The 26850-nt window shown below is 39.0% G+C and overlaps 1 protein-coding gene across 5 annotated transcripts in view; it reads right to left on the bottom strand.

The window, feature by feature from the left end:
• HKDC1 (hexokinase domain containing 1) overlaps nucleotides 1-26850 on the bottom strand; it is a 78834-nt gene that overhangs the window by 22662 nt on the left and 29322 nt on the right. For all 5 annotated transcript variants that reach the window (XM_039338870.1, XM_039338869.1, XM_039338873.1 and 2 more), the window contains exons 3-16: nucleotides 25422-25570; nucleotides 23856-23975; nucleotides 22782-22877; nucleotides 20463-20562; nucleotides 15688-15871; nucleotides 14626-14781; nucleotides 12747-12980; nucleotides 8117-8421; nucleotides 6481-6629; nucleotides 6214-6333; nucleotides 4605-4700; nucleotides 2577-2676; nucleotides 1639-1822; nucleotides 159-314 (exon numbers count right to left, since the gene is read on the bottom strand). In XM_039338870.1, coding sequence (XP_039194804.1) covers nucleotides 159-314; nucleotides 1639-1822; nucleotides 2577-2676; nucleotides 4605-4700; nucleotides 6214-6333; nucleotides 6481-6629; nucleotides 8117-8421; nucleotides 12747-12980; nucleotides 14626-14781; nucleotides 15688-15871; nucleotides 20463-20562; nucleotides 22782-22877; nucleotides 23856-23975; nucleotides 25422-25570 — 2149 coding nt within the window. The remainder of the gene's footprint in view (nucleotides 1-158; nucleotides 315-1638; nucleotides 1823-2576; nucleotides 2677-4604; nucleotides 4701-6213; nucleotides 6334-6480; nucleotides 6630-8116; nucleotides 8422-12746; nucleotides 12981-14625; nucleotides 14782-15687; nucleotides 15872-20462; nucleotides 20563-22781; nucleotides 22878-23855; nucleotides 23976-25421; nucleotides 25571-26850) is intronic.

Here is a 26850-nt window from a genome sequence, read left to right as displayed (position 1 = left end):
ACCAAACTGGCTCTCATAACTGAGTCTTAACCTTTTATATAAGAAAAACATATAAATAAATCATGAATCCCATTCAGCTGTTTGTTGTCTCCTATGTGGTAGAGAAGTAGAAGACAGGAAATGGAGAGAAAATGCTGTTTGTGCAACACAAATCATACCTTTCAATCTGAGACAAGTATTTTGTTTCACATATTCCTCTTCTTCTCAGAGATTCTGAAATCTGGCCTCTGAATAGAAGTCCTCTCTTTGTCAGGTCTATCAAGATCTGTCTCACTATTTCACCCAAATACATTCCACTTGTCATTTTCTCATATCTATTTAACACCAAAGAAAAAACATCTGGATTTGAATAACACCAAGCAGATTGTTCATTGTTGCTATGCATAAATGGCCTTTCAAGTAGCGGGTGTAATAAAGCTTTCCCTAATCTTGTTTTCTCCAGTGTAGAATTGTTAACATTTCAGAACAACCAAAGGACATTTCTCAAACAAAGAATTGGTCAAGGACGTTTAATCTTACCTATTGCTATATTTAATATTTTAATAGTAATACTTTAATATTGCTAGTGTTATTTAACACACAGATGGTTCTTGATTTACAACCATTTGTTTAGTGACCACTCAAAGTTACAACAGCTTGGAAAAATGTGACTTATGACCAGTCATCACACAATTATCACAGCATTCCCACAGTCCTGGGATCAGTGTCCCAAGGTCGTGGGATTGCCATTGTCATCCTTCCCAGCTGGCTTCTGGCAATCAGAATCAATGGAGGATTCACTTAATAAAACTGCAATTCATGTCATAACACTGAGTCACTTAATGACCATGGCAAAAAAAGGTCGTAAAATCAGGCACTACTCTCTGAAGCTTGCTTAGCAATGGAGATTCCAGTCCCATTTGTAATCATAAGGACTACCTGTATTTTCATTAGACAATATGGAATTATTATGAAAAGCTGTAATACAGTAAGATTCATTACTATGTTGCAGATTACTATACTCAAGAGATTATGTACTATTTTATTCTAACATGAATTTTTGGAAAATTTTTAAAATTATATTTCAAAATACAATGTACTCCACACTGTAAATGAGAGGGTAGTCATTTACATAAGACAAAGATTTTAATTACGGCATGTTTGTTCAGGGATGTCCACACTGGGGGCAAAATAGTCAGAGTGACCCAAGTTGTCTCAAGACACAAACCCCACCCCTTCTTTTTGCCTGTTGCTACATCACAACACATTGTCCATCACTAAGCAGGATGCCACTGCAATACTCTTTTTATCAGTGAGACCTTGCAGGTGCCATTGTGATTGCTGTTACATTTTTATAATGCTGTAAGAAACATTAGATGCATTGATACAATATCCACTTTAAGGATGTTAGCTCACAATATATCTTTTAATCTTTCTGTTTTTTTTCTTTATTATGGCTTTGAATAAAAAAACAAAACTGTATTTTTCCTTCTTCCACTCCAATATTCGGAAACTCATCTGAGCATTAACTCCAAACTTCCAGCTGGAGGAGACAGATTATATTTCTAATATTTTGCATTGCCTGCTCTATAGCAGAAGAGACTGAGTTCCGGAGAAAACCCATAATCTTGGTTGTGGCACCACAACATGTACCCTTACTTTTGTTTCCCAGGATTCAGAGACCCCGAGTCCACCTCTTTATCATATTTTGTCCTGAAATTATCAATGCAGCCATTGTCACCAAATCCTCCCCACTCTGTGTTGATGCACATTCTGCCTGCATCTCCTTCTAAAATTTCTATGTGCTTCATTTCTTCCATATAGCACACATTACTGCCTGTCCCTGAAAGACAGAAAGAAAAAAGAGGCTTTAAAAGAGTAAAAAGTTCTTATTTGGAAAAAATTCAGAGAAGAGCAACTAAGATGATCAAAGGCCTGGAGACCAAAACATACAAAAAATGGCTGCGGAACTTGGGTTTGGCTAGTCTAAAGAAAAGAAGAAATAGGGGAGACATCAGCAGTATTGCAGTATTTGAGGGACTGCCACAAGGCAGATGGGGTCAGGTTGTTCACCAGAGCACCAGAGGGAAGGACAAGAAACAATGGTTGGAAACTGATCAAAGAGAGAAGCAACCTGGAACTAAGGAGAAACTTCCTGACAGTGAGGACAATCAACCAGTGGAACAGCTTACCCCCAGAAATCGTGGGTGCTCCATCACTGGAGGCTTTTAAGAAGAGACTGGACAATCACCTGTCTGAGATGATATAGGTTATCCTATTTGAAAGGGGACTGAACTAGAAGACCTCCAAGGTCCCTTCCAGCTGTAGAACACAAAATAGTAACTGTTCTAATGGTTACTATAGAAAGAGTCAGGCTACATAATTGGGCTGAAAAAATCCAGACAGTAAGGAAAAGTACAAGCCAAATCAATATCTTGTACCATTTTCTTCTTTTGCAGGCCATTTCTTCTTTTGCAGGCCATCAGTGAAAATTAGCACCATCCCAGTTATCTACTGTACCTTCCTGTTGCTCAGGGATGTTAAAACACAATGCAAAAACCTGTGCTATTGTCTTCTGTATATTTCTCTCATTTTACCTGCAATGAGGCCAATTTCACAATGGGGGTCTTCATAACCGCACGTCATCATCGTCCCAACAGTGTCATTTACCACTGCTACGATATCCAAATCAAATTCCTGAAACAAAAATTGAGTGAGGGGTAGCTAGTGTTATAATGTAGCATGTCTTAGGACACTGGCTGAGGAATTCTGGGAGTTAAAGTCCACAAGTCATAAAAGGGCCACGTTTGAAGGCCCCTGCCTTAGGGTTATATGTACTTGCAAAAATGCTCCACCTAACAATGATCTGATTTGAATAATCATTTAAATCACTGGTTGGACACTTGCATTCTTCTGCCTTACTCTATTTCACTTTAGCAACCGGTAAACAAAAGTGTGCATAACATTGAAACAGCCCCTGAAAAAATCTCACCAGTTATAAATGTAAAACAAATTCAGTTCAGCACATACTAGTTATAATTGCAAAGCCAGCTGGAGAAATACATTCCAGCCTTAACTCCTCTATTCTTGGCTAACCGGTTTTGATGGAGCAAGTGTGAAAAAGATGCACAACTCAATCTGGCTAAGTTTCCTCTTATCATAGGGCTCCATCGCTCAGCAAAACCACTCTTCAGACCTTCTACATTTGTTGTTGTTAATTGTGAAGTCGTGTCCGACCCATTGCGACCCCATGGACAACGTTCCTCCAGGTCTTCCTGTCCTCTACCATCTTCTGCAGTCCATTTAAGTTCATGCCTATTGCTTCAGTGACTCCATCCAGCCTATATTAATTCTACATTAGGGGTCTTCAAACTTGGCCCTTTTATAACTTGTGGACTTCAACTCCCAGAATTCCTCAGCCAGGCACACTGGCTGAGGAATTCTGGGAGTTGAAGTCCACAAGTCATAAAAGGGCCAAGTTTGAAGACCCCTGTTCTACATCAGTGTTATTCAGACCTGGCAACTTTAAGATGCGTGGGCTTCAAATTCCAAAATTTTCCAGCAGTCCACTCATCTTAAAAGTTGCCAAATGTGAAAAACACTGTTCTACATCAACATTGGTTCATATAAAGCAAAGTGAGCAACTTGTTACCGGATAGCTGCTCAGGGATTTTGGGAGAAAAAAAAAAATGCATGTTTACAAATCTTTGGTGCCAATGCTAGCTTAAACCTCAAGACAGTGGAAAGAGGAATTGTTTTATTTTAAAATAATCAATTGAGTAATAAACTGGTATAAATCACTTGCATAATGAGAAGGAAATCTGCATTTTTAGATTACGTTGCTGGGTTCTCAGCAACCTGTTATATATTTTTATCATTACTGCCAATTCTCAGTTATTCTTTTGGCATGCTGGCTGAGAAATTCTGGGAGCTGAAGTTCAGAAGTCATAAAAGGTTTGAAGACCCCTGGCTTAAAGCAACTATATCATTTTTCTCACCCTGCAAAGACCTTGATCAAAGATGAGCTGTTTTAATGAACTGGAGTGCAATTTGGGGTCCCCGCAAATTCTTAAAGAGTTTCTTCTGAATCAATTTCCAAGTGTAAAAGACCTCATGATTTCTACATTTATCTTTTTTTATTGAAAAGTTTTATACAAATTTATTATAACAATACAATAACCCCCCCTCCCCCCACCCCAACCCTCCCCCCCACTTCCCAGAGCTGATTACAGGGTTAAAAAAAAAAATAAGCAAACAAATTTTAACTAAGCTTATCCAACTATACCAATAACAAAATCCCTAAAATACTTTAACTCAAATACAAAAACTCCCAGTTTAAACTATAAGTTAATCAAAAACTAAATACTTTCCAATCCCATATTTATTCTGTACAAAATTTATCCATCTTCTCCACACCGAGATGTATCTTTCTTGTGAATGATCTTTCAAAATAGGCAGAAATTTTGGCCATTTCTGCTAAATTAGAAACTTTAAACAACCATTCTTCTATAGTACATTTATCTTAATAATTCTGAATGAAATCAATAGGAAGATTGCAGTAAATAGTGGCTTCTGTTCAACCCTAGTGGGAGGGCTCTAGCTCAAAAGAGATGCAGGATACTTACATTTCTCCGTTTTATCGCTTCCCTTAGCAAGTCAACAACATCCTCCCCTTCGCAATTGGTTGCCTTGAAACCTTTTGTCCACCCAACAAGAGCGCCCTGGAAAGTAAAAGTAGTAATACAAAAAAGACAATTAAAAAGTGTTTACTGAAGGGAGAGAAAAGAATTGAATCACCCAAACTCAAAACTGGCTTTACATTTTTAGGAAAGACTCATTTCAAACTACATTTTCAAAGAATGTTTAAATCAGGGGCTTCCAACCAGTGGCAATCTTAAAACCTGTTGGCCAACTCCCAGAATTCCTCAGCCAGACTGGCTCGCTAAGGAATTCTGGGAGTTGAAATCCACTAGACTTAAAGTTGCTAAGGTTGGACATCCATGATTTAAATAATGTCCAAATTTACCTTCTGATAGAAAATGTTATTTCTTGGAAGAGAGAGCAGGAGGATTATGCTGTTCCAACTTTCTTTTGATGTTGAAATTGACTTTTTGCACAGAACAAAGAATAGAATAATATAGAATAGAATAATAACTTTATTATTAGTCCAATTTTTAGAAACTAGTCTAGCAAACAACACTAAACCTGTGTTTAAAAGTAGACCCAGCATTCTTTCAAAAGAGTGCTAAGCCCATGTTTATAAGAAACCCACCTTGACCTGACAAATGTTTTGGAAAGCAATGATCAGTTATTTTTATCTGTAGATGCTTCTCCACCAGCCAGTTTAATGGAGTTTCCTGCAGCCAAAACTGAAATAACACAAAGGGCAAAGCCTAGTAACCACTAGCCATTGAAAACTGCACAAATCCTACTAAAGCATGTGACTGTGGCAGGAATTACAGCAGGAGAAGAGGGAGAACATGAAAAGTGGAACAGCTAAGGATGACTTTAAGTTCAACCCAAAGTATAAGTAGTTCTGAACTCATTATCATAATTGGGGCTGGAACCTATGCCACTAAGCAGTGTAGTGATTAGATGAATGGTGCCCAATTTTACACTTCTTGCTGAAGTGAATCTGGCTTTCTTCACTGACTTTGCTCATCAGAATCCCCCTGGGAAGATTGCAAATGGTGATCACATTATCCTGGAATGCTGCATCTCTAATACATACATGTTGGTTGCCAAATGCCCAAAATGCGGTCCCAAGACTGTGGGGACACTGTCCTAAGTGCCAGCATCAGTCATAAGCCACTTTTTTCAGCACTATTATAACTTCAAATGGACGCTGAATGAATGGTCATAAATCAGGGATTATCTGTATAGGCTTGGGGATGGGCAAAGGCCAGATTCTGAGAATATGGGAGACAAAGTTGATTCCCAGGACGTGTCCATGCTGTGCTCAGGAAGACATGGGTCATCAGTTCCCACATAATCATGCCTTATTCAAACAAAAATCAAACAAGAATGCCTGTTATCCTCATACACTCAGCACTGATTTTATGCAGTCTCTCCTAATGCTGGGGCTCAGAATCTATTAAGACTCTGCTAGAGATAACCGAACAGGGATGGAAGCATAACATTTATTAAAAGGCATGTTCTTGTGCAACATTGAGCAGTTATTAAACCACATTGAGAGCAGAAGCCAATCAATGTGGAAAATCCCAGCCTTCATACCTTATCAATACTTGTTTGCCTGCAGGGGAAAGAAAAAGTAAAACCAAGGGGGAGCCGGGCACCTTTTAGTCCCATGTATTCCAAAAAGTCCGCAATGCATTGGACAATATGATCAAATAACTGAAAGAAAAATAATAATAATTAAAGGCAGTACTTAATACCAGTATTTTAAATACATGTGGATCAGCAAGGAGAATTGTTCAGAGTCCTGCTGGAGTGGAATAGAATATACATCCCAGGAATAAATAGTTAAGGATTAACTTTTACCTCCTCTCCTGTTCCTTGCATAATTTCCAAAGGAATTGCAAATATTTTATTGTATATCCGAACCGATTTGTTTCTTCCGCTTCTGATTTTGACAAGCAAAACTCTGAAATTTGTTCCTCCAAGATCAAGAGCTAAGTATTTCCCCTTTTCTGCAAAAGAAAAATAAATTTTTAGTAAAATCCTTCTCAATTGCTTAGAATATTCCTCTCCAGCTTACAGACTACAAAACATCTCAAAAATGCCTTTTGCCTATCTAAAATATACTGAATTCTAGGCAGGTTTGCTCCCAAGTAATTATATTCAGATAGAGGTAATTCAATTATGATATACATGTATTCCACGCCTTATGACTACGATTGAGTCCAAAATTTTCATTGTTTAAGCAACATAATTGTTAAGTCCCCCATTCTGCAACCTTTCTTGCCATAGTTATTAAGTGAATCCTTGCAGGTACTAAGTTAGTAATACAGTTGTTAAGCTTTCCCATTGACTTTCCCATTGACTTTGCCTGTCAGAAGGTTGCAAAAGGGATCACATGACTCTGGGATACTGCGACTCTGATAAGTACATGCCAGTTGCCAACCATCCGAATTTTGATCATGTGACACAGGGATACTGCAATGGTTGTAAGTGTGTGTTAATGGCCGTAAGTCACTTTTTCAGTGGTGTTTTAACTTTGAACAGTCACTAAATGAATGGCTGTAAGGACCACCTGTAGTTCCAATCCCTGACCATTCCTTGACCATTCTCCAGATCTTTCCAGAAAGCTAAAGTTTAGGGTACATTAGAAACATCTAAACTTTCTATTCATAATTAATAGTGTTATAGCACTAGACCAAAGATACTTCATCTTTTTTATGCAAAATGCTGGGTCAATCTCCATTCAGTGGTGTCAGCCAGTTTGCACCAGTTCAGTAGAACTGATAGCTAAATTTTGCTGTATTCAGAGAACCGGCTGGCTTCCAGAAGTCCAGTCTAGGCCTTGGAGGCCTGGAGGAGGACTCCCAGGCCTAGAACAGCCTGCTGGAAGTGCGTGGATGCCACTTCCAGAAGTCTGTTCTAGGTCTCGGAGGTCTGGAGGAGGCCTCCCAGGCCTAGAATGGCCCACCAGAAGTGCATGAATGCTACATCCGGAAGTCCGTTCTAGGCCTCAGAGGCCCAGCCTGCATCGAATAAGAGAACCGGATGTTCAGGTATTTGAATTCCACCACTGTCTCTATTTATAACTTATATATTTTAGTATCCGTGGAAATATGCACTGAAATCAAAAATGCATTTTTTTCAAAAATAATGAAACTTGCACCATCAGAAAGATCAGCAGAAAGTTAGACTCACAGCATTTTGAGAATGTGATATATGTGTACAATCCACCTTCCCTAAAGCTCTTAAACCAGAGAGATACAGACATTATATTATGTCATGCTCTTATGTATCAGATTTTTCATAACTTCTCCTCCTCCCCAACATTTTTGAATACCCATCCCTCTCTATGGACACACTTGACATGTGGTAGGCTACCTAGAAGATAGTTAACCAGTTATAAATTCCTCCTGCTTTTTTTTCCAGATTTTTGTAAATCCTCTTGAACTCCCCAAAGTAGGTAGCCTACAAAGTTGTGAGAAAGATGAGGAGGTACCTGTGCCATCCGGTGTGCCACAAACAAACGTTGGCAACATTTTCACAGTGGCTGTTGGGTGGGTTTCTTTCTTCAGGCCATACTCCAGTTCTCTCCTCATTTTGTTTCTTACCTCGAGGAGATTCTCTCGGGTTAGTTTGAAAAGGGCCAAGACCTCGTCAATCTGCTTCCACTGAGACAGCAGCCTATAGGCCACAGCTGTAACCATGGCAGCCCCCTTCCCACTTCCGCTCTCCGAAAGCAGAAATCGGACATCACAGTTGGGCACCAACTGTCGGACTACCTTATGGAGACGCTTGGCATACCTACAAGGGAGACCAAGGAGATGGCTGCAATTGTTCTGCCAAATTTACACCTTGTAATGCAACCACTGCACAACACCAGCAGCTAACACCATTCACAGATGTCAGGTATTTTTTGTTAAGGTGATAAAAGCAGTGTCACAATAAATCCAATCCTTCTGGTTAGTTGGGACAGAAGACTCTGCCCTCCCTACAGAGGCAGGATAGGGAGGGGGATTCAAAGGGCACTTCCTCCTTCTATCCTGAGACAGCTTTGCAGGTCAATCCCTGCTTGTCTGATGGGATCACTGCCTTCCCCCATAAGAGAGAAAGGGGCTGCCATCCCATAGGTCCCCCATGCATTTTCTAAGGTACCAGAAGACTTTCTTATTTAACCAGCTTTTGAAAACCAGGCTGAACTTTAACATATTACTGCTGATATGAATAGAAGGAATTCAGCAAAAACAAAACAAAACAAAACAAAAAAACCCTAACCCTAACCATTTCCCAAATCTAAAGATAGAAACACATACACAAACACACAAGATGAAGCAAGTAGACACAAGTATATATCATTGTCAGAATCCAGTTATATTTCCTTTCTATCTATCTTCTCTGATCTAAAACCAATTCTTACCCTTCCCTAGATCCTGTCATACTTCCAAAGGGGAGGGGGGATATGCATGCGGGTTTATTACTTTCACTTCCTCTATTCACTACAAAGTAACCTTTTGTTTATTCACCTTGTGCTAACATTACAATGTAACAAATTGCCTCCTATGCTATGCACCCCTCTGAACTTCTCCTCCCTACAGGGCAGCTAGGAAAAAGGGGTGGAAGAGGTACAAATCTCCAGGATCTATTTCTCCATCAGCAGAATAAGGTGTGAAGAGCTGTTGAATGATCGTGCACAATGGAGCCGGACTGATGTTATCTTTCCTGGATTTAACACCTGGGGATTTGCCGGTCTGAACCGCCCGGAAGAACTGTGGGGTGGGGTTTGCTTAGGGACACTTTAAAACATTGATCCGTAAGGGAATCCCTCAGATCCTGTCTATTATGCCCACTATCAACTACTTTTAATAAAAGTTCCTGTTGGAAGAGATTGTTTCCAAGAGTTCTGCTTTCTTAAGATGTGGGTTGAAGTGGGTCCTTACAATCATCCTTGACTTACAATCATAATATAATGGAATGTAGCCATTATAGTTGTAAGGTGTGATGGTCATAAAGCAGGTTATCATGTGATTGGACCCAGTTTTATGACCTTCTTTGCAATGCTTGTTAAACAGATACTGCAGTCATTAAGCAAATTCATTGTTAATATCATGTGATTGGGGGGGGCTGGCCACCAGAACTTTGGAACTTAATTGTAAGGAGCTTTTGGGAGGGTCCGGCATAACTTTGAATGATTTCTAGGCAACTGATATAAGTCGAAGACTACCCGTAAACAAAATTGTTCTGCAGCAGCACTACCCACCAAGGAGCAAATCCACAAACTTGGGGATCCTCCAGGACCTGCTGCTCTCCCAGCTTCAGCCGATGCACCAGTTGCAGTGCTACTTGGGATGGGAGGATTTTGCCCCAGTGACTCACACTCTTGTCCCCACCCACTCCAGCTTCTGCAACATGTTTTACATGAGGCTGCCTTAGAAGAGTACTTGAAAGCTATAGTTGTGGCTATAGCCCAGTGGCCAATGCGCTGACTTGTGTTTGAATAGAATAGAGCTGCAAGGGACCTTGGAGGTCTTCTAGTCCAGCCCCCTGCTCAAGCAGGAGAACCTATACCATCTCAGACAAGTGACTATCCAACCTCTTAAAAATCTCCAGTGATGGAGCATCCATGATTTCTGGATGCAAGCTGTTCCACTGGTTAATTGTCCTCATTGTCGGGAAGTTTCTCCTTAATTCCAGTTGCTTCGCTCTTTGGTCAGTTTCCAACCATAGTTTCTTGTCCTGCCCTCTGGTGCTTTGGTGAATAACGTGACACACCCCCCCCTCTTCTTTGTGGCAGCAGTACTGGAATACTGCTATCATGTCTCCCCTATTTCTTCTTTTCTTTAGACTAGCCAAACCCAAGTCCTGCAGCCATTCTTTGTATGTTTTAGTCTCCAGGCCTTTGATCATCTTACGGTAGTTTCTCTTCTCTGAACTTTTTCCAAACTCTCAACATCTTTTTTGTGATATGGTGACCAAAATTGGCTGCAGTATTCCAGGTGTTGGTTGGCCAAAACCTATGGCATCGTTGCTGTGGGCCCTACACTGGCTGTTGGGGTACCATTTAAAGTGCTGATGTTAGCCTAGAAAGCCTTACATGGCCTGGCACCTCATTAGCTACAGCTCACATTCTCCTGTTGGAGTAGGCCCAAACAGCTTGATCTACCTAGGAGAAGCTGCTGGTGGTGCACCACTATAGGGAGGTGAGAGAGGTCAAGATCCTGCAATGGCCCTTTCTGGTGGCTGTCCTGTGGAAGAATCTTTCACCAAACATCCAGTTGGCTTCTACCTGGACTCTTTTCAGAAGGAGCTCAAATGGGGACTCTTCCTGGGGGGGGGGGCAATTGGACCTTGGTTGAATCTTACTACAGTTATCATTGGGTTTCGTTAATTTTATTTTATTCTGTATTTATTTCATTCTACATTATTTGAAGTTTGTGCAACTTTTATTTATTTATGTACTTTTACTGTACGTTGTTTTATCTTGTAAAATCTATGACATTTGTACTCTAATTCTGGAGACAACCGAGAGTGACAGAGACAGAGAGAGACTCAGATGAACTACTTCATTTTTGAAATACATTCTTACTAGACAGGATGTGGACTTGAATGAAATCTCAGTGGCTGATTCTACACAAGAAGAAAGTAAGCTGCCCAGAGTTGCCTTGAATTGTGAGATGGCTGAAATATAAATTTAATAAGCAAGAAAACAAACAAATAAATAAATGAGGCATATTCAACAAAGCTCAGAATTGGATCTCTTTCTCCATCCGATAGCAATTCTTCTAGCTTCCTAAATTTTTTAGGATCCAAAAGTCAGACAATGGGATATCCTCCCCACCCACCCCTCAGTTCCCCATACCCTATTTTTCAAGAACTGTGGAATCCACCCCATATGAAAAAGATCTTCAATGGCTGAAACTGATCAAAGAGAGCAACCTGGAATTAAGGAGAAACTTCCTGACAGTGAGGACAATCAACCAGTGGAACAGCTTGCCTCCAGAAATCGTGGGCGCTCCATCACTGGACATTTTAAAGAAAAGACTAGACAATCACTTGTCTGAGATGGTATAAGTTCTCCTGCTTGAGCAGGGGGCTGGACTAGAAGACCTCCAAGGTGCCTTTCAGCTTCTATTCTATTCTATTCTATTCTATTCTATTCTATTCTATTCTATTCTATTCTATTCTATTCTATTCTATTCTATTCTATTCTATTCTATTCTATTCCTCTGCAGAAACCTAAATCTAGGTTTGGCTGAAAGTTAGTGCTTTTGCTGCGTCAGAATTATGCTTCATTTAATCCTACTTTCTGCATCAATAGACAAATATTAATCAGCTGAGCAAACTAAACACAGTTTGCTCTTGTTTCAATCTATTACTTGGTAACCAGAGACAAGGAACATTTGCAGACCACTAGGCTGTTTGATTCCAAAGCCTTCATAATGCAGCTTAAATCACAACTGGGTGGTGGTTTTTTTCATCACTTTTTTTAGACCTAATGGATAGCAAAGACCATAGTCATAGGCAAGTCTGTGTGCTATTTTATAGACAGAGAGTGTAGGCATCAACATTCAAGACTCTCTCTTGATGTCTCCAATCTAGCCAATATTTATTAATGCAAAAATTATATATAAAATAAATTATTTGGGGGGTAAGCAATGATAAGCAAAATGCATAAAATAAGGAGAGCAAGCCAAGAAAATGTGGCATGTGATAAGTAAGTATCATCAGATCTACATCAGTGTTTTTCAAACTTAACAACTTGGGTAGACTTCAGCTCTCAGAATTCCTCAGCCAGAACTCTGCGAGTTGATGTCCACCCATCTTAAAACTGCCAAATTTAGAAAAGATTATCTTAATGTACCAATACTATTTACCATGCCCCTCCTTGCCTTCTGATTCTTGCAAGCCATCTTCACCTCCACCACACTTATATACTGCTTTCCTGCCATCTCCTTCTTGAAGGAGATCTTGGTTGGTATCACTATATCTGTCTACAGATCATTAGACTGTGTACAGATCATTAGACTGAAGTGCAGCACACAGTTCAGCCATCCAATCGATCCTCTGACTCATTGGAAGAAGGAAGAATTGTCCATAACTCTCCTGCTCCACACTCTTAACATCTGACTTACTGTGGATGGGTCTTGTACAGGGTCCCATCAATTCCAACTGTGGTTCGGAGCCTTGCCAGTTTCTTATTTTCACGAAGCCGTGTCAGGATTGCTGCTAAGGCCATGGCGCAGAGATTGGCCGAGCGAAATGAAACAATTGTGCAAACGTGCTGGACAGCAATGCAATCCTCTTCGGAGGGGTCCAGGCCCAGTTCCCTCAGAATTTCTTTCGTGTTGCTCAGGCCTTCTTTATTCCTGGTTCCCAACCAAGAAATTAGGAAAATGGCATTTCAGTTATGGGAAAAGATAAAGTGAATTCTTAAAAGTTGAGGATGCAGACTGTGAATTACAAATTTAGAGCTCTAAAGCTAAAAGTTTCTCATTAAGAATACATTTATGTTAGAGAAAATGATGAAAAAACATATAGAGTTTAAGCCAGAACTATCTTCGTTAGCCATAATTGTAGGAAATTATGAGAAAGAGTGTATATATTTAATTTTACATATATTAACTGCAGCAAGAATTGTATTTGCTCAACATTGGAAAAATGAAGAACTATCAATGGAGGAAGAGTTAATTAAAAAAATCTTAGAGTGTGCAGAAATGGATAGACTGACATTGAAAATGAAAGAGAAAGAAGTTTCAGTTTATTTTAGAACATGGGACACCTTTTATCATTGGCTAGAAAAACGAGATAGAGAGAAAGGAACTTAATATGTATTAGCAAGTTAGATGTTGGAATCCAGACAATATGTTGCTGTCTGAATGCTGTTTGATCATGCATTCATAGCTATCTTGATTTTTACACACATACACACACACAGAGTTCTTTGTAGAGAGTCACAGAGATGACTTTGGAGAATCAGAATGATTTAGCAGCAGCTAAAGCTAAGGACAGAACTATGCTATTCTCAAATCAATGTCAACCAGGTCTGCTTGCCATGTTCAGGACAGTAACGGTGTTTTACACATTATTCTTCCTTTTATGACCACAACCTAGCTCAAAATTTCTGTTCCTAAGTGAGACAGTTATTACATGAATTTTCCCACAATTGTTAAGTGAATCACTGTGGTTGTTAAGTTAGTAACACAACAGTTGTTAGATGAATCTGGTTTCCCCACTGACTTTGCTTGTCAAAAGGTTCGTAAAATGTGATCATATGACTCCGGGACACTGCAGCTATCAGTTGCCAAGCATCTGAATTTTGATCACGTGACTATAGGGACAGTCATAAGGGTGAAAGACAGTCATAAGACACTTTTTCAGTGCTATTGTAACTTTGAACGGTCATTAATGATTATAAGTCTAGGACTATCTGTATTATATTTTCTATTTTGCATAGATATCCAAGTGAGCACCTGACACCCACCCCACTCAAAAAAAAAAGAAATCTCACAAATCCCTCCCTTACTTTCGGCCAGGAAAAATACCACTATTAAGTCAATTAATTATTGATTTCTTTAAAAAAATCTGCTATTCTTGCATAAATACCTAAGACAGAGGTCTTCAAACTTGGCCCTTTTATGACTCATGGACTTCAACTCCCAGAATTCCTCAGCCAGGCTGGCTGAGGAATTCTGGGAGTTGAAGTCCATGAGTCATAAAAGGGCCGAGTTTGAAGATCCCTGACCTAAGATCTATTGCCTGTGGCTCTAGTGATAGAATTGAAGCCCAAACCTGCTACTTAAAGCAGCCAACTCACTTTGGACAATGTATTTAGTTAACTTTCAAGAGAACAGAAGGAAATATCTCCAGGGAAATAACTATGTTAATCCATGAGAGCAAAACTCTCAGGAGTTTTTTTTAAGAACAAATATAATTTTACATGCTTACGGGTTCAGCTTTTAAGATAATGAAGACTAAAAGAATAAAAGAATACTGTAGACTCAAATCTCTTACTTTTCCATAGCGGCCATGTGTCTTGTCTCAATCTTGCCCTTAGTACAGAGTGCTGTGGATAACTTCCCACTGAAAAGCAAGCTTTTTCTTGCCATTTTTAAAAGGATAAGCCTGACCAGTTCTCCCAGATATAATCCACTAATCATCTTCTCAAACCTACAGTATGTTCAAACAGAGAACAGTCAAATGTCAGATATATCTCTGTAGAGAGGTATCAAAAAATTAAAATGGTGAAGCTCCAAACAACATTTCATGTTTAAATGGCCTTCAATGAAAATCTTCCATTACATAATCACAACAGATGACAAATTTCATTTCACCAAATGAAAGTTTCCTTTTCAAAAACATGTCTTTTAAAATACATACATCTGATATTTTGGAGCTATTTCAGTGATGGTATTTTTGCACTTTGGAAAAATAATATGCCAAATGCCTGAAATGTGTCAGTTTGTGGTCAGTTTGCCTCAATGTTTCTCAACCTTGACAGCTTTAAGATGTGTGGACTTCAACTCCCAGAATGGCTGGCTGACAAGGGAATTGGGGGAGTTGAGATCCACACATCTTAAAGTTGCCAAAACTGAGAAATACTACTTTAGTTTATGCACATCACTGTTCTCAGCCATTTGTTTGGGGGTTTTTTAGTCCATCAGTTTGCAAATTATCTGAACCAAAAGCCAGTATAGATCTCTTTAAAAGGCCTTTGGAATATAGGGCTTACCAAGTTATTTGGACTCCAGCTCTCTCCAGTTCTTTTATATAGCACCTCGACTAATTACACCAATTCTTAGAGCTAAACTCAGAGTTACTGTGTTTACAAATAAATAAATAAACTTATTCAGTGCAATTTCTGTTCCAATGTATGCCTAATTCAGTGTTTCTCCACTTTGGCAACTTTAAGATACATGGACTTCAACTGCCAGAATTTCCTCAGCCAGCATGATAGCTGGAGGATTCTGGGAGTTGAAGTCCACACATTTTAAAGTTGTCAAGGTTGAAAAACACTGGCCTCATTTGCTACCTTAGTAGAAGGAAAGTTTTCAACAACCTGACAACTCCACTTACAACTGTTTTCCAGGATTTATAGACCCAGAGTCAATCTCCTTGTCAAACTCTGTCCTGATGTCTTCCAGAGATGCATCATCTCCAAAGGCTCCCCATTCAGTGTTAATGCACATCTGGCCTTCATCCCCTTCTACTAGATCAATATTGCTCATCTCTTCCATATAGCAAGCGTTGGTGCCTGTTCCTGCTCAGTCATCATATTTTGAAAGATGGAAAAAACAGAGAGATGAATAAACAGCTTATTTCACTCCCACACGTCAATCTAAAATGCTTTTCAAAACTATATGCATGATGTGTCCAATAACAAGATTGGTGGGGGAGGCACAGCTTGAAAAAAATTGCAATTCTGAAATATAGAATAACAGAGTTGGAAAGGTCCTTGGAGGTCTTCTAGTCCAACCTCTTGCTCAAGCAGGAGACCCTATAGTATTCTGGACAAATGACTGTCCAGTTTCTTCTTAAAAACCTCCAGTGATGGAGCACCCATGACTTCTGGTGGCAAGTTATTCCACTGATTAATTGTTCTCACTGTCAGGAAGTTTCTCTTTAGTTTTAGGTTGGAACTCTCTTTGACATGTTTCCATCCATTGCTTCTTGTCTTGCCTTCAGATGCCTTTGAGAATAAATTGACCCCCTTTCCCCTGTGATAGCCCCTCAACTACTGAAAAAATACTGTCACACATAATCCTCTCTTTGATAGGCTAGAGATACTGAATTCCCTTAACCATTTATCATACAGTTTAGCCTCCAGCCCCCTATTCAGTTTTGTTGCTCTTCTCTGCACTCTTTCTAGAGTCTCAATATATTTTTTGTACCATTGTGGCCAAAACTAAAGACAGTATTCCAAGTTTGCTCTTACCAAAGCGGTATGAAGTGGTACTAACTAAGGTGACCAACCATCCTCCTTTAGGGAGGACAGTCCTCCTTTTGTAAGTTCTGTCCTCCCTCGAAAAGTGTCCTCCTACATGTCCTCCTTTTTAATATTTGAAGACTAATCTGCAGAGCTTTTTTTTTCCTCATAGAACGCTTAGAATGGCGTTCTGGCACCTTTTTTGATGGGTTTTTTTTCAACTTTTGCATGAGCTGTGCTACTCCCCCTAATGGCTTTCGAAAGCCAATAGGAATTGCTGCTGAGCGTGCCAAACACCCAACCAGCAAACTTTGCATATGCAAGTTGTCTGCAGCGAAGGCGAATTGGCAGGAACTTAGCACCCCTCCCTGCTACCCAACTACACCATCTCCTAGTTAGTTCCGAAGATACCGTGCTGTGGGAACTGCGGGGCCCTCTCTACATGGGGCTGCTAAGGGTGGGCGGCGGTGCTGGCAGGGCGACTGCAGGCGGGGTGTGTCAATGGCGGGCTGCCCCCCCAGGGCCGGAGCTGGCATGGCTGGTGCTTTGGGAGCTGCGGGGCCCACTCTACATGGCAGGGCAGCGGTGCTGGCAGGGCGGCTGCAGGTGGGGGCGCGGCAGGTAATTGACCTTCCATGGGCTGACCCAGTTTTTACGATTTTTTTTCTTCAATTTATTTGTGTCCTCCTTTTCATTGTAAAAAAGTTGGTCACCTTATACTAACATTTCATGTGCTCTTGATACAATCCCTCTGTTGATGAGCCTAGGACCGTACTGGCTATTTTGGCAGCTGCAGCACACTGCTGGTTCCTACTTCAGTGGCTGACCACTGGACTCCTAGATCCAGTGGTGGGATTCAGCCAGTTTGCACCACTTCAGCAGAACCGGTAGCTAATTTTTTGTTGCCCAGGCCCAGAATGGATTTCCGGAACCAGCATCCACACAGAGAACCGGTTGTTCACATATTTGAATCTGACCACTGCCTAGATCCCTTTCACAGTTTCTGCTATTGAGCCAGGTACCACCTAGTCTATGCTTGTGCATTTGGTTTTTCTTTTTTCTTTTTTTTCCAAAACAATTTTTATTAGTTTTCCATTTTACACCAACACAGCTTAAGAACCCATGTGGAAACATGGTGATCAATTTTTTTAAAAAACAAACAATAACATAGTAAATATATACACATTATTTCTTAAAAATTTCCCTCTCTATCTATATAGGATATTATAATCAAATTAATACATTTTCAGATGCATTCATTCATTACTATGTCTAACCATCAACTGCATTAATCAATAAAAAATTTTAATCTATAAAAACCTATATTTCTTCACACATTTAAACTTAAGCTTAATGGACTCTCCATTTATTTAAAAACATTATAATCAAATCAATATCTTTCTAAAACCAATTCATTCACTAATATCACATTTCATCCAAGTTAAATAATTAAAAACAAACTAACATTCTCTATCTATTTATATTGTTATAAGCTCATTAAAACATTTCTAAAACAAATTTTCATTGAATATATCACTCTATATAAATTTCATTAATCAATAAAAGTTTACAAACTCATTATCCATCCCAAAGATCCTGTATCATGCTTTCTTAATTTTGCAAATATTTAATCTTAAACTAACATATTCATTTACTATTCAGGTGCCGCAAGTGTTTTTTTATTTAAACATTATTAACTCCAAAAATAAATTCTTCTCTTTCTCACCAATATTCTATTGTTTTTCACTGTTTCTCCAAATCTCCAATAATTAATTCCATCGTTTCCCATATTTCAGTTCTTTTCCCATTATACCATCTCTAATATTAAAAACATATAAAGCCCTTTTAACAAAGTCCAAATCCAAATCAATACAGATCGCTATAAAACCTTTACCACATTACTATAATCAGATTTAATATTTATATCTTATTCTGGGTTTCTTTCTAGTTCAAACAGGTTTCCATAATTGGGCCTCCGCCTGCCACACTATACACTCCAAAAAGGAAGCTCCCATTGTGCATTTTGTTAAATTAGTATAAAAGTTATAGTTAATCTGAATGACTCATAGCAGAACATCATTTCCCCTTTCTTTTAACGTTGAATAAATTTCAATTAAAATCCTTTCTTTTATATCGTCTTCTTTGATCGCGTTTTTCTGTTCTTCCCATGTTTTTTTCTCTATCTCAAAATCAAATGGCGTCTGCAAGCCAACTTGTCCTTCTGAAGCAAGATTGTCTAGTTCCTTATCATAAGTCCTTTGTCTGTTCATATCAAGTCTTTTTTCCAAAATCAATTGATTGTCCAACTGTGAGGCTACTTCTTCCACCTTGGTAAGCGGAGCACAAGCCTCTTGTGTATAAACTGATGTTTCACTTATTCCTTGTCCTTTGCCTTGTCAATACAAAGAAATCTCCTTTGAGCAAGCAATTATCTTCTCTATATTTTCCAAAATTTTGTCCAAAATGTACTTATAAGAAAATCTACACCAGTTTCCTCCATCTTTATTATATTTCAAATCCTTATCCTTTTGAAGGAGACTATATTTAAAAAATGATCACAATATCCATCTCCTCCCACTTTCCTCATCTTTTTCCTTTGTACAAAATGAAAGCCTTTCCAGCGAAGAAAAGATAGCAAGTACAATTAATAAGTTTATCAGAGAGTGTCCCCCAGAAAGTAATCAAATGTTCAATTCTTCCAGACACCATAAAGGTAATAGTAAACAATATTCTCCAAGTATTATAAAAAACTTTCTTGAGGCTCCCAATATCCAAAAATAATAACAACCATTAAAACAAAAATAAATTTGATCCTTTGTGCTTCTCTTTCCCCATTTAAAAAGCCGCTTCACCAGAAAAGGGAATAATTCCAAGCAAAAAAAACTTTTCACAGGCATAAAGAAAATAGAGGTGAAAGGAAAGTCTCACTGAGTTATCCATAGTGGGTCATTTGCTTAGTTGATCTTGTGGCTTGCAGTTGGTGCAGCTAAATGATCGGCCATTTTAATGGCCGATCTTTACCCTGCCGGCCCAAAGGAGATACTTGGTGCACAGAGGATGCTGCCACTCCTCTGTAACTATCCAAGAAGCCTCCTCAATGGTAGACATTCCTCCAGAGCGTATTTTTGATCCTCTAAGGGGTCTACCGGCAGGGGAAACTCGATCGGCAAAGGGATGACTCCCTTCGCTCAACCGCACCACCGTGAACCGGAACCGGAACCCGGTTTTTCTTGCCTAAGTGTAAAACCTCACTTTGATCACCACTGAGTTCCCTTTTGTTGGGCAGGATGCAGTGTTCAAATTTGTCAAGATCCCAGCAAGATACCAGCCAGTACAGGCAGTCCTCAACTTACAGGCTTAATTGAGCTTGAAATTATGGTTATAAGTCATGCCGGCTGTTAAGCAGATTATGATGCAACTAATTTCCCAACACTTTTTTTTGTGATGGTCATTGTCTGCAATAGATGTTTTTTGCCAGAAATCAGAAGTAAATGCCATTTTTCAGATAAAAAATGTGTGTTGTGGTGATGTGACTTCAGGACACTGTAAACGGCCATAAAATGGGCCAGTTGCCAAGCACCCAAAGTGGGGACAGTCACCAAAACTTTGAATGTGGTACCTTTTTGGAAGGTCCATTGTAACTTCAAATGGTTGCTAAACAACCAGTTGTGAGTCAAGGACTATCTGTATTCAAACAACCATATAAAAACCCAATTAACCAAGATTAGTCATTTTCATCAAAACAATGATAAACTGAGCTCTTAATTTCATTTTATAAAATAAATGTCTTAGACATTTGAATTATTGAATTATTAAAAGATTTTTAAAAAGATATCTATAATTGATTCAAATTAAACTTCTGGAATAAAAGTCTTAACATCAGCTGGTTTGATCCTGTCTTCTTATTAAAAGAATATAAACTTACCAATAATGACACCAACTTCACATCGCTGGTCATCATATCCACAGGTCATCATTGTTCCCACTGTGTCATTGACCAATGCCAAAACTTCTATATCAATGTCCTAATGGCACAAATACAAGAGAACCATATAATTAATTAAGATCTATTCATCCATTTGTTTTGGAAAGGTAATAAAGTATTTTTTACTAATAAGGGTGCAGCACTATTTTTTTTTTATTTGTTTGTATCACAGCTTTATTATTATTTTTACAAATAACTCAAGGCAGCAAACATATCTAACACACTTTCCTCTTCCTATTTTCCTCACACAATGATAACCCTCAGTCTTTGGGCTGAGAGAAAGTGACTGGACCAAAGTCACCCAGCTGGTTTTCATGGCTAAGACAGGACTTGAACTCACGGTCTGCCACTTTCTAGTGTGGGAAGTCAGCCTCCCTTCCAGAGAAATATTTTGGGGAATATTAAAAGGCAGAATATTATATTTCCCCAAAGGATTTTAAAGGCAGAACCCCCCAACCCCTCCCCAAGTCTCTCTGCCCCAAACAGAAACCAGGTCTGCAGAAATGCAGTTGTGATAATCTTATCAGAAAGATTGGAGCCAGGAAGCTTGGATTAGAAAAGACAAAGATCTCTAGAATCAACAATCCCTCACACCAAAAAAATCCAACATAGGACATAGCCATCAGCCACAGCCTCAGGGAAGCAGGATATGACCTTTGGGACATAATAGGATTAACCCACCACAATCAGAATACCAGAAAGGCACACTCAGACTCAGGTCAAAGTTCATGCCTCCAAACAAAGTTCAACAAAGTTCAACAACTCCAAACAAAAGCTCAAGAAGGTATAAAAACCCACCACTCCCAACTACATGTGTTCAGCTTTCCCAGAGCCATCTTTCTGTCTAGCTTTCCTCTTCAGTAAACTACAACTTTTTTTCTAAAGCAGTCTCCATTTTGCTTATTCCCAGCTTGGACTGGACCCTGATGATGTTCTTTCAACATTAGCCTGGTACCTTAACCACAAGACCAAACTGGCTCTCCTATGACAGTGAGCCTATGATATCTTACAATAATAGCTATGCATTATTCATATTATAGTAGTGAATTCATTGGTAAACTAATAACTGTTGATAAGATAGATTTTTCCTTTTTTCTTTTCTTTCTTAGTTTGTATTTTTAGTTTGTACTTTTTCTTTAATATTTTTAAAATTAAAGATTGTTTTGGTAAAAAAAATCATAGAATCATAAGGCTGGAAGGGACCTCAGAGGTCTTCTAGTCCAACCCCCTGCTTAAGACAGGTGTCCTTATACCATTCTGGACAAAGAATGGTTGGCCAATCTTTTCTTGAAAATCTCCAATTGTTTTCAACAACTCTAATTTTTTTAAAGTAACTAATGATATCACATGAGTTTGCTTTATACAATCAATATTGTTATATTATCGGACAGAGCTGCTAATGAGCAGGGTCACTGGTATTCCTAGAATATTGATCACTGGTAACTCCAGATAACCAAAGGTCAGGAATTTCAACAATGGCAAAAAAGTCAAATTATCAGGCTTATATTACAAATAAATTCCTTTCCATAAATAAATCAAAGTGTAGTAGAAACCATCTAAATACTGTTAAAACTCTCATATCTGTATACTTTCAGTGAAGTAGAGCATAATAGAGCAACCGTTTTTGAACCAAGGTACTCAAAAAGGTTGACTTACAAAAATGTATCTGAAATCTGGGACTCATGACTCCTGTGGAACTGAAATTTGGCAAATGTTATAAACCATTTTATGACATAAAAATTATAATAAAGTATTTTATGACATAATACAAAATGTTATAAAACATTTTCTATGGTCAAATCCGTGGTATGATTGTGCTATACAGTTCAACATGGGCTACTTCCAAGGCAGATATATCTTTGAATATCTCCCTGAATTTTTAAGAACTTTTCCAGTGCATCAGAAGCTCTGTATTGGGGAAGGCATTGACAAATCTGGTGAGGAAATATCTCTGAAAGGATGACTCAAAGGGTGATGGGTTGTTTAGTTTTGAAATAATGAACAGGACAATTTTTGTATGTGTCAGATTCAGCATGCACATTCAAAGAAATCTGGTAGCACCTTTTCCAACATACTATTATATTAAAAAGCATCAGCTTATGCCTGTTAATAAAAACAGTCTGAACTGCTGCTATCAGAATCCTGATTGTTTTGCCACTGTAGACCAACACAGTTCTACTCAGCATATATATCAATTAACAATATACACATTGGAGCTGAAACACAGATTATTCAGAAAACGTATCCTATTGAACTTGCCTTGTGTTTCCTGAGGGCTTTGCAGAGATTGCTCACCACATCAGTCTGTTGTACTCCTCGGGCTTTAAAATGTTTTGTCCATGAAAGAAGGACCCCCTACCAAAAGAGCAGTTATTAATGATAATAAATTAGACAACGTTGATGTAAACACATGAATGTTTGTGACTGGTGACTCAGCAAGAGTGACTCGATAAAATCATAATTTTTATCAATAAAAGAAAGACTACGGGTGACATGATAGCAGTATTCCAGTATTTGAGGGGCTGCTACAAAGATGAGGGGGTCAACTTATTTTCCAAATTACCAGAGGGCAGGGCAAGAAACAATGGATGGAAACCAATCAAGGAGAGAAGCAACCTGGAATTAAGGAGAAACTTTTTAACAGTGAGGACAATTAACTAGTGGAACAGCTTGCCTTCAGAAGTTGTGGGTGCTTCATCACCGAACGTCTTTAAGAAGAGACTGGTCAGCCACTTGTTTGAAAAGGTATAGAATCTCCTGCTTGGGCAGGGGGCTGGACTAGAAGACCTCCAAGGTACCTTCCAGCTCTATTCTGATTGAAATGTTTAAGTAATGGTGAATTTTTCAAAAGAAAATGGAGCACCATGGAAAACTCCAAACCTTTTCTTGGTCGAGTTGTAAGATCTTAAAGTTTAATGATTCCTAAAGGAGCCCAGATTCCCTATTCTATACCAATGTCTGAGAAAATACATGGGACTGGAACAGCACCAAATGGCTTCCTTTACCTCAAGCACCATTCAGTTCTTTTCAGACAGGGGTATGGATGGCATAGATCCTCATCCTCTCAATTTCAGTCCTTTCAGGTTTTTTAAAAGCAAGTTACTAGATTAGATTAGGCTGAAAAACTAATTGATATATCATACTGTTACATTAGCTTGCACACTTTAAAGCAGAATTCTGGGAATTGAAGTCCACACATCTTCAAGTTGTCAGAGTTAAGAAACACTGGTTAAAATTATTTTGGTAGTAAGTAATTTATTACCAATAATTTACCAACTATCCTAGTTAATAATTTTACTCTACTTATAATGTGGTATATAGGGTTACACTTACCTCCTCTAATTTATTCTGCCTACAGGGAAAAGAAAAGGTAAAACCAAGAGGTAATTTCTTATATTTTATATTTTTTGTTTCCATAAAGTCTGCAAGACAGTCAGCCACGTATTGAAATAGCTGGAAAGGAACACAGGCTAAATATTATTTTAATGGACCAATAATATCACATAATGATTAATACAAAATGCTTTTTGTATTTCCTTCCACATAAAGATTCTAGGCAGCTCACACTGAAAAAGAGGCAAAACAATATTATCAATTATCTATATAGTTAATTCTTAAGCATGTAAGCAAAACTCGAAACTCTTGAATCCAGCTAAAATGTCTTCCTACATCAATGTAACTGATTTGTTACCATTTCAATAAAAATTAATACCATCAACCTCCAGATATTTGGAAATGTAATCTCTCAGAATTTGTAGCCATCAGGAACTGCAATGCTAATATAGGTGGAAAATCTATGTGTAAGATCTGCCCCAGTCAGGTCCCTTAGGAAAGAAAGACCCTCGACTCCATTTTGGGTAAAATGATAGGTTCTTTTACTAAAGGTTTCTGCTTACAATAAAGTCAGGCTAGAACTAAGATTTCTGCACAAAAGATTATACATTTTCCCCCTCGTCCTAGACCTCACCCCATGACCAATCCGTCTTCAGCCAATGAAGAGCCACATGGGTGTTTTGAAAATTGCTGAGATGTTTGGGACAATCCACATTCCATTCTCAGGGTTTGTGGCCTTGAATACTGGTACAAATTGGTTCTATGCTTCCCTAGTCTTCATCAAGATGTCATCTCCCCCTCCCTATTTCCCTTCACATGCCCATACATGTTTATTACCCATTTGTCCCCCCTTGCCCCCTCAGCCCTAGCTTTTGATGGCAGGATGCTGGAAGATGGCAGAACTTACACTATGTTACTTTCGTTATTTGAGCTCTCCAACTAGAGAGAAAGAGTTGTTAACTGACATCAGACCATCATCTTACGAGCAATGTTTTTCAATCTCAACTCCTTTAAGATGTATGAACTTCAACTTCTAAAATTCTCTAGCCAGCATGGGAGTTGAAGTCCATACATCTTCAAGGGGCTGAGACTGAAAAACATTATCCTAGAGCAGGGGTGTCAAACTGCCGGCCTGCGAGCTGGATGTGTCACGATGAAACTGCCCCCACCCTATTGCCAGCAATGGGGAAAAAGCTCCGATATGTCGCGCAACATCACGTTACATCGTGAGTTTAACATGTCTGTCCTAGAGGTTCCGTGACTCTGCTATCCAGGGGAGGATCTGATAAATTTATCTGTAAAACCACAGGAATATATCTGAAGGTAGGATTCCTGCTCTCAAGAATCTTACACCAACTAGAAATCATAGATTTAGGAAGTCCATTTGCAGATACCATTATCCACTGAGTTGAATGCAGCAACTCCTATTGAAATATCCAGAGTTTGCAATGATTAAACAGGAAGTGTTATACGATGCAGTATTCATGTATGTCATGCCTCAAAATCCAGGAATCCATAAGAACAGATCTCAAAGGGATACAAATCTCAAAGCAATACGCTACTTACATCTGTTCCACTTCCCTGTATAATTTCTTTAGGTGTTGGGTAGAACTGACTCTCCATTTGTACATGTTGTTTTCCTTCTTCAGATACTTTAACATGTAAGACTTTAAATTTGGAACCACCCAGGTCCAAAGCTAGGAACTCTCCTTTTTCTGTAATAGTGAAGTAATAGTGAGTAATGATTAATTCTTCTACAAATTCTTGCCAAATGATGCTTCTTGAACCTCAATAGTTTTTTTATATAGAGATTGGATAGGGTTATTGGATGCTGCCATGTTTGAAGAGCCTCTAGTCTATAGACCCATGAGCCTACATTTTGTCTACAAAAACATTTATACAACATTTTAGTCTACGAAAACATGAGCTGTGGTGACGCAGTCATTAAAATGCAGTATTGCAAGCTTATTCTTCTGACTGCCATCAGTTTGATTTTCACCGGCTCAAGGTGACTTAGCCTTCCATCCTTCCAAGGACAGTAAAACGAGGACCCAGATTGTTGGGGGCAATATGCTGACTTTCTAAATCACTCAGAGAGGGCTGTACAGCACTGTGAAGTGGTATATAAGCAATGGTGGGATTCAGCCAGTTCGCACCACTTCGGCAGAATTGGTAGCTAATTTTTTGTTGCCCAGGCCCAGAATGGATTTCCGGAAGCAGCATCCACACAGAGAACATATTTGAATCCCACCACTGTAGATGCTACTGCTGTTGCTATCTATAAAGACATACAAGTTTCTTAAAAGATCAATTGCTTGTGGTTCCCCAGGCAATGAATCTATCAGGTGAATACTGTCCCAAGACTATGAGTAGAACTTCATTGTGGACTTTCATCACAAACATTAAAGGTGTCACAATATCAAGAAATCATTTGAGACTTAAGCTATTGGTTTAAGATCTTCTAATGTCGGAAGGATCCTGGTATGCTGAGATTTCCTCCCCCTCCTCCCAACATCCCCCAGTTATCTGCAAATGTCCAATCAGGTGCTTGTATATTCTTTAGGAAACAGCTGCTCGGTTCCTAGCTCTATATATTGTTAGTTGACCTTACCTGGCTGTAGCTTCTCACAAGGCTCAGCTGGGCTTCCATCCCCCACCCACCCCCATTTCTTCCTTACATTCTAATCTTTCCTTCCTCCCCACCCCACCCCCCGCCCCAACCAGGCTGTCAACTCAAGAAGCTTGGATAGGTGAGATGGAGCCATGACAGGTACAATGAGGACATGATAGTGATAGTGGTTATTAAACAAATCTGGCTTCACCCATTGACTTTGCTTGTCAGAAACCAACTTGGGAGGGCATAAATGGTGATCAAATGAACCCAGGACGCTGCAACCATTATAAATACATGCCATTTGCCAAGCACCCAAATTTTGATCACATGATTGGGGATGCTGTGACAGGTATAAGTGCAAGGACCAATCATAACTTGTAA

This window comes from Crotalus tigris, unplaced genomic scaffold, assembly GCF_016545835.1.
Source record: "Crotalus tigris isolate CLP2741 ecotype Arizona unplaced genomic scaffold, ASM1654583v1 scf7180000017722.570129, whole genome shotgun sequence".
NCBI lineage: Eukaryota > Metazoa > Chordata > Lepidosauria > Squamata > Viperidae > Crotalus > Crotalus tigris.
The sequence above is the reverse complement of the archived record's forward strand: the minus strand, read 5'-3'. Positions and strand labels throughout refer to the sequence as shown.